Here is a 7,500-nt window from a genome sequence, read left to right on the forward strand (position 1 = left end):
TTCATAAAACTAGCAGAATGTACTTTGCTAGAGGTTGCATCCACCTACACACAGTACCACACACACATACACACACACACACACACACACACACACACACAGTATTTTTTATTTTGTCATAGGTAAAAGGTAAAAGTTAATTAACTGTCTTACGCATTCATAAAACTAGCAGAATGTACTTTGCTAGAGGTTGCATCCACCTACACACACAGACACACACACACACACACACACACACACACACACACACACACGCATGCACGTACAGCTGCTTTACAAGGCTTTCATGAGTCTACAGCAGGTTGATGAAAATTCATGAAGCGATAGCTGTGAAAGCGGCCATGTCTAATCCCCTGCCTCCTTCCTTCCTCCTGTTCCTCACACCCACGCCTTCCTCTCACTCTCTCTCATCCTCCTCTTCCTCTTCTATCTTCTTGTTCTCTTCCTCTCTCTCTCTCTCTCTCTCTCTCTCTCTCTCTCTCTCTCTCTCTCTCTCTCTCTCTCTCTCTCTCGATTTATGTTGTCTATTCCATGCTTTCTTCTCTCTCTCTCTCCTCTGCCTCCTCCTCTTCTTCTTCCTCTATCTCCTTGTTCTCTTTCCCCCTCTCTCCCTCTCCTTCTATCTCTTACTCTCTCTTTATCTCTCTCTCTCTCTCTCTCTCTCTCTTTCTCTCTATTCAATGCCTCCACGCTCTCTCTCTCTCTGTCTCATTTTGCAGATTAATTTCTTCATTTTCATACGCATCATAAAGATCCTGATGTCGAAGCTAAAGGCGCATCAGATGCGCTACACTGACTACAAGTTCAGGTGAGTCTCCCTCTGTGTGTGTGTATGTGTGTGTGTGTGGTCTGTGAGAGAAAGATTGTAGTGTGTGTGTGTGTGTGTGTGTGTGTGTGTGTGTGTGTGGCTGGGTGTCTGTGCACATTTTTTCCTTTTCTCTCCCTCTTTTCTGAGTCTGTGTGTGTGTGTGTGTGTGTGTGTGTGTGTGTGTGTGTGTGTGTGTGTGTGTAGGTCCGCTAGATGCTTGCCAGAACTATCTACATTCCCTGTCGTGTTTTAGATTAAACAGGATGATTTCAGATGTTTTCCCTCTTGGCTCTTGGTATTCTAATGTCAGATTGTGATTCACAAGATGTTGATGTTCTTAATTACAACATACCATTGATTAAAGAATGATTCAGTACCCCCCTCTCTCCCTCTCTTTATTTATCTCTCTCTCTCTCTTCCTTTCCCTCTCTCTTATTCTCTCTGTCAGGTTGGCCAAGTCCACTCTGACTCTCATTCCTCTGCTGGGTATTCACGCCATCCTCTTCACCTTCGTCATCGACGAGTCCGTCCCCAAAGAGTCCCTCCTGCGCCTCATTCGCCTCTTCTACGACCTGCTCTTCAGCTCATTCCAGGTCAGAGGTCAAGGGTCGCGACCCCGTCCGACCCCCAACAACCATGTGTGTCCCCCAACAAGTGTTCATTTGATCTGAGCTACTGCTCTCAGTACAGCCACTGAGGGCCAGATGTACTAACGTTTTGCGCCCATTTCAGGCGTAGCGTGCGCGTAAAAACATGGGGAGGATATGTATTAACAGGCCGCAATGAGAGAAACGCGCAGACTGCCTGCCGTGGGAGATGAGAATGGCTATTTGCGCTTTTCCGTGTCATGCATATTAATTCCTGGGCGGATCAGCTGAAAATGGGTGTAACGCGCAAGTACAGGGGAGGAGAGGTGCTAATAGCGATTGATTAAGTATTCCGCCATATGTATGAAAACAGCGCACGTCTATTTTGCGTTGAAAAACTTCCGCCTGCTAAAAGCAGGTGTAATCCAAATTGCGGTTGACTGCTTCTCTTAGTAAAACGTTTAGAGACAGCTGAATCAGTATTCGGAGCATCAGTTTTCTTCATTGTACTATGTCAAAAGCAACCTTAACTTTCGTTTGCCTCTGTAATATCGTATTGTCTCTTTCACGACATAGCCCTTCCAATCTGTTAGACTAAGTATTAATTCATAGCCCGTCTACATGTAGTAAATAGTTCAAGTATTTTTTTAAGTGGATTAGTAGAACTACTAGGTCTACTCTGTCGCTGCTCGTTGACATCTCTGTATGTATGATCGCTAAACTTTGATTCTTTTTAATGTTGCAATATTCAACTGCGCTTGTGGTTCATGCTCTCTGCACTCGCAATTGGCGTTTACAGGGGGCGGGAACGGGCGGTGTTGGACGCAGTTAACGTAATGAAGTGACAGCTTAGTAAATTCCACGCAATATAGTAAAGCACAGCGTTCGCATTCTGCGCATACGAAAACTCGGTATTAGCGCTGTCTTAGTACATCTGGCCCTGACTACACTGAGCCTGACTTCACAATCTCTCATGAAGTACAGACACTGACTACACTGAGCCTGACTTCACAATGATTATGGTCACTCATCCATCTATCTACACACTTAGAAAAGCAGGTGCTATATAGAACCACACATGGTTCTATTGCAGGCTTCATATATGGAACCCCTAAATGATTCTTTAAGCGTTTTTGAAGGGTTCATCAAAGGAAGGGTTCTTTAAAGCCTGCACTGTTCTTTGTAGCACCCCAAAAACCCTTTTATTCAGAATGTATCTATCTATCTATCTATCTATCTATCTATCTATCTATCTATCTATCTATCTATCTGTCTATCTATCTATCTATCTCTATCTATCTATCTATCTATCTATCTCTATCTATCTATCTATCTATCTATCTATCTACTGTATCTATCTATCTATCTATCTATCTATCTATCTACTGTATGTATCTATCTATCTACAGTATTTACTGTATCTATCTATCTATCTATCTACTGTTTCTATCTATCTATCTACTGTATCTATCTATCTATCTATCTGTCTGTCTGTCTGTCTGTCTGTCTGTCTGTCTGTCTGTCTGTCTATCTATCGGTCTGTCTGTCTGTCTATCGGTCAGTCTGTCTGTCATTCAGCATCTACAGTATGAATAGGTTCATTCCTGTACTCATTAGTTCTAGTATTTGTAATTCCTGCATCTGTCTGTTTCTCTATAGGGTCTGCTGGTGGCCATATTGTACTGTTTTGTCAATAAAGAGGTAAGACCCACTTTCCCATTACATGGCGCTCACCTATAGTTAATATGGGCAGTTAATATGGTGTTGATATGGTTTTGTTTCTTTTAACTTGCATAAAACACTTTCCTGTGGCTTATACACAATGCGGCTTATACTTATATGTGGGACATTACTGTAATTCCCTTGGGTAAAGTGTGCATCGATGCCGACTTGTGGAAAAGGGCACAGGAAGGGTCAAGCACTTCACAATTCCAATTCAGATAACTCTCTAATAACTTCCTGTGAACTCATGAAGTTCACGGGAATATGCATCAAAGTCTGCTAGTGTGTGAGAGGAGAAGTTGAGACCAAGGGCTCTTCTCATTCGGCTTTTTATCTATCATCCCTTCGTTCCTTCCTTCCTCGGTCCTCCGGCTCATTCTCACTGATCTAGATAAAGAATGATGGGGCGGCAACAATGGGATGGTCTATTCATTGTTCTTTATAGATCAGTGGGAACGAGCCTGGAGGACCGAGGAGAGAGGGTTGAGAAGAGGCCCAAGTGTCTAGACTGTGGGTTGAAGCCGAGTGTGGGGACTTGTGGGTTGTTTTGCTGTTTTTCCCACATGTACAGTATGTGGAGCTGTATTTGTGTTGTGTGTTTGGATGTTCTCACGCGTTATGTGTTGAAAGAATGTAAACAACGAGTCGTGGTTTAATAAATCAAAGTCTTAAGCCTCTCTCTCTCTTTATCCCTCTCTACTTTGTTCTTTATCTCCCTCTCTCTCTCTTTACTTCTTTTTCCTTTTATGTCTCTATCCCTCTCCCTCTTTCTTTCTCTCATTCTCTCCATCCCCCTTTCTCTGTATCTTTCTCGCTCTCTATCCCTTTCTCCCTATTTCTCTCTCTTCCTTTCTCTCACCAACCCCCATCATCCCCTCTCTCTTTCTTTCTCCCCCCTCTTTCTTTCTCTCTCCCTCTTTCTTTCTATTCCTTTCTCTCGCCAACCGCCATCCTCCCCTCTCTCTCCCCCTCACTTTCTTTCTCTCCCTCCCTCCCCCTTCTCCCCCTCTCCCCACTTTTTTCTCTCTCTACCTCTCTCTCTCCATCCCCCCTCCTCTCTCTCTCTCCCTCCTTCTTTCTCTCTCCCTCTCTCTCTCTACCTCTCTCTCCCTCTCCATCACCCCTCCTCTCTCCCCCTCCCTCTCTCTCTCTCCCTCTCCATCCCCCCTCCTCTCTCCCTCTCCCTCCTTCCCTCTCTCTCCCTCTCCACCCCCCTTCCTCTCTCTCTCTCCCCCCCCTCTCCCCCTCCCTCCCCCTCTCTCTCCCCCCCTCTCTCAGGTCCAGTCTGAGATGGTGAAGCGGTGGAAGCGCTGGAAGCTGGGCAAGGACATCGAGGAGGAGTACCGCCACACGCACAGCCAGACGCCCCACGTCAAGAGCGCCAGCGTCGCCATGGCCGCGCCCGCCGCCGACGACAACGACCTCCGCGCTGGCACTGGTGACCCCCCCGACCCGGACCCCCCGCCTGACCCCTCCCCCCCCTCCTCGTCCACCACGCTGCTCCGAGAGGAGAGCCAGCGGCTGGTGGACGCTGCCGGCCGCTGCGGGCGCGGCGGGGAGAGGGAGCGGCGCAGGGTGCAGTTGTCCCCCCCGCCACCAGAGGGCAACAGCCACAGCTACGGGAGCAGCGCGCTGACCGAGGACATCTGCCTGGAGGAGAGGCCGCGCGGGTTTCACCACCACCACCACCGGCACCACAACGGTGACGCCGACAACCACAACGACGACGAGGACGGCAACGAGGACGACGCTCGACAGCGAAACACGGAGAGCTACCTCTGAGCTCCGACGCCAATCGTGACGGGAGCGCCTGCGCAGCCCCTCCGGTTGCCACGCCAACGCCTGGTCCCGCCCACCTGTTGAGTGGTGAGAGCGAGAGAGAGAGAGGAAAAGGAGGGCGGGGCCAGAAGTGGATGGACAGGAAGTCTGAGCAGATGAACCAATGGGGCGAGTTGTTTGTTCAGATGAACCAATGGGACGAGGTGTTTTGCGGGTGTTTGTTCAGCGCTAGAGATGTTGACTGTGGGTGACTGCATCCTTATTAGGACAAAAACAGACAGGGACATATTTGTACTTCCTGAAATGGAAGGAAAATGAACGAATGACTAAATAAATAAAAGAATAAGGATGTTCTGTCGGGCGACACATATTGAAGACCAGCACCTTCACCTCATCGCAGAGACAAGACATACGCTCCGCTGTGGCGTTATGCTCTTCTTTTTAGTCTCTAAGCAGACGTTAAAGCTAAAACAAACACTGTGCAAAAGAGATCGTTTGAGACCTTCGTTGCCAAACACAAACCTCAGTACGGTTCCATGGTGTGTCGCCACCATGTCTGAGGTGCGTTCAAGTTCACCGAACATAGGCGAACGTTTGCGAACGTTCGCAAACAGTATTCCGTTAGCCTCGAGTTTTGGCGAACGTTTGCTAACAATCGCTAACAGTCTGCGGAGGTGGTGCGCCGAGAACATACAGTGGAACTGGACGTGAGTTTGACGAAGGCAACAATGCAATTACTGTTAGAATGGAAGGTTAACACCAAATCGTTCAAATTTAACAGTTCAAAGAAAACATGTTCACCTCGAACGTTCGCCTATGTTTGCGAATTTGAACGCACCTCTGGACTCCACAGTTTCCACAGGCGTGAAAGTTCGGCTTCAGAAAGTCCTGCCACGCGTTGGCTCCAAACCGGCATTCCATTAGCTGATTCTAATTATTGCAAACACTTCAGCCAGGTAAATGAGCTAAGTAGTGAAATCGCCTGTGTTTAAGTGCACAGGAGGAACCAACACATGGTAGGACTTTTACTTTCTGGAGCCGGACTTTATCGTCTCTAATATGTTCAGTGTTTTTTTTCGTTGTTGTTTTTTATGTTTGTTTGTTTTTCTGTTTTTTTACTTTCTTTATGTTGGTGCTGTCGCTGCTTAATTCATTTTTTCACAACCTCGAAAGCACAGTACGAACCTGTGTGTGTGTGTGTGTGTGTGTGTGTGTGTGTGTGTGTGTGTGTTGACATTGCCCTCGCCAGCTGAGCTTGTTGTCCTCTTGTCTATGCTGTGAAAGTGAAGCTTGAGGTTCTGTGTGAGCCCTCGAGGCCACCGTAGTGCTCAGGCTAAGCTGAAGCTGTGCTTGGATTGACCATTCGTTGAGAAAGCAAGTCCTCAGGAGTGTGGTTGATTTATGCTAAGTGTATTCAAACAAATTCAAAAAATATATATTATGCCGATGACACACACACACAGAGACACCTGCACAACACACACAACACACACACACAAACACACACACACACACACACACACACACACACGCACACACACACACACACACACACACACACACACACACACACACACACACACACACACACACACACACACACAATGTTGTGCCATTTTGCAGTCCAAAGACAACCGATGTGAAAGACTCTCATGTGGAAACTGTTCTATGAATGTTCGGGAATGTCGCCGTTTTTTTTTTTCCGTGGGGATTACCGCATGGAACACAAGGACAATGGAAGGGCCCCATTGAATCACGGGGAGCTTGCTTGAAGACACTTTTGCTATGCTTAAAGAGTTATTGAAAAAGAAGACAACACGAAGCTTTGAATATGACGAGAACTCTTAAACTGCTTCTGTCTACAGATATGTACAGGTGTGCTTCGAAAAGAGAAACAGTGGATCTACCAATCAAATGTGATGCATTTTTTTTTCTGATTAAATGTCTATGGTCCAAAGCTCATCAGTCTGGCATCTGGTGTTCTCTCTAGCTTCCTGTCTGTATGTGTGAAGCTGACTTCTGACTTCCAACAAAACAGGCCAACAAAATCAATAAATGCCGGATTTCCCAGATTCGTTAAGAAGCATCAAGTGCTAAGAACTTCTTAGGAGTGCTCTATGAATGTGGGAAACACGGCCATTATTAGTGAGAACAAAAAAACACTACCTGTTAGGCTTCACAATCTAAGTTACCTGATAGATGAGACTAACATTTTTTTGGCTCAAGGACAACAAGAGGGACAGTTTTTTTTTTTTTTTTTTTTTTTGTATTACTGCCGTTCTTTTTTATTGTTGCATCATTTCTTCTTATACTTGCCGGGAGTTGAACTTAGAAAGGTGTATAGAGTTGATTAGATTTCCCCAACTTGGTTTGTTTCATTAGTCTATTTTTGATCTTGCAAGGATTTTTTTTGTTTGTTCAAGTGAGTGACATGAGTTATCAGACAGGATGTTTTAGTCATCTAAATTATTTTAATTGACATGATTTATTTCACTGTCCCATATCAGTAAACTGCTACAATTACTATTAGAGTGCAAGGGAATTTGGGGAATTGAGGAAATTAGTCTGAATGTGTGCGTGTGTGTGTGCGTGTGTGTGTGTGTG

General features: G+C 45.9%; 1 protein-coding gene across 1 annotated transcript in view; it reads left to right on the forward strand.

Annotated features, from left to right (window-relative positions):
• The window catches only part of gcgrb (glucagon receptor b), a 57,043-nt gene extending 50,168 nt beyond the window's left edge, over positions 1–6,875 (forward strand). Inside the window, exons 10-13 of the mRNA XM_062532588.1 lie at positions 720–808; positions 1,257–1,401; positions 3,055–3,096; positions 4,396–6,875. Of these exons, the coding sequence (XP_062388572.1) occupies positions 720–808; positions 1,257–1,401; positions 3,055–3,096; positions 4,396–4,899 (780 nt within the window). The 3' untranslated portion in view covers positions 4,900–6,875. The remainder of the gene's footprint in view (positions 1–719; positions 809–1,256; positions 1,402–3,054; positions 3,097–4,395) is intronic.
• The last annotated feature ends 625 nt before the right edge of the window (positions 6,876–7,500 follow it).

The sequence above is a fragment of the Sardina pilchardus genome, chromosome 1 (assembly GCF_963854185.1).
Source record: "Sardina pilchardus chromosome 1, fSarPil1.1, whole genome shotgun sequence".
NCBI lineage: Eukaryota > Metazoa > Chordata > Actinopteri > Clupeiformes > Clupeidae > Sardina > Sardina pilchardus.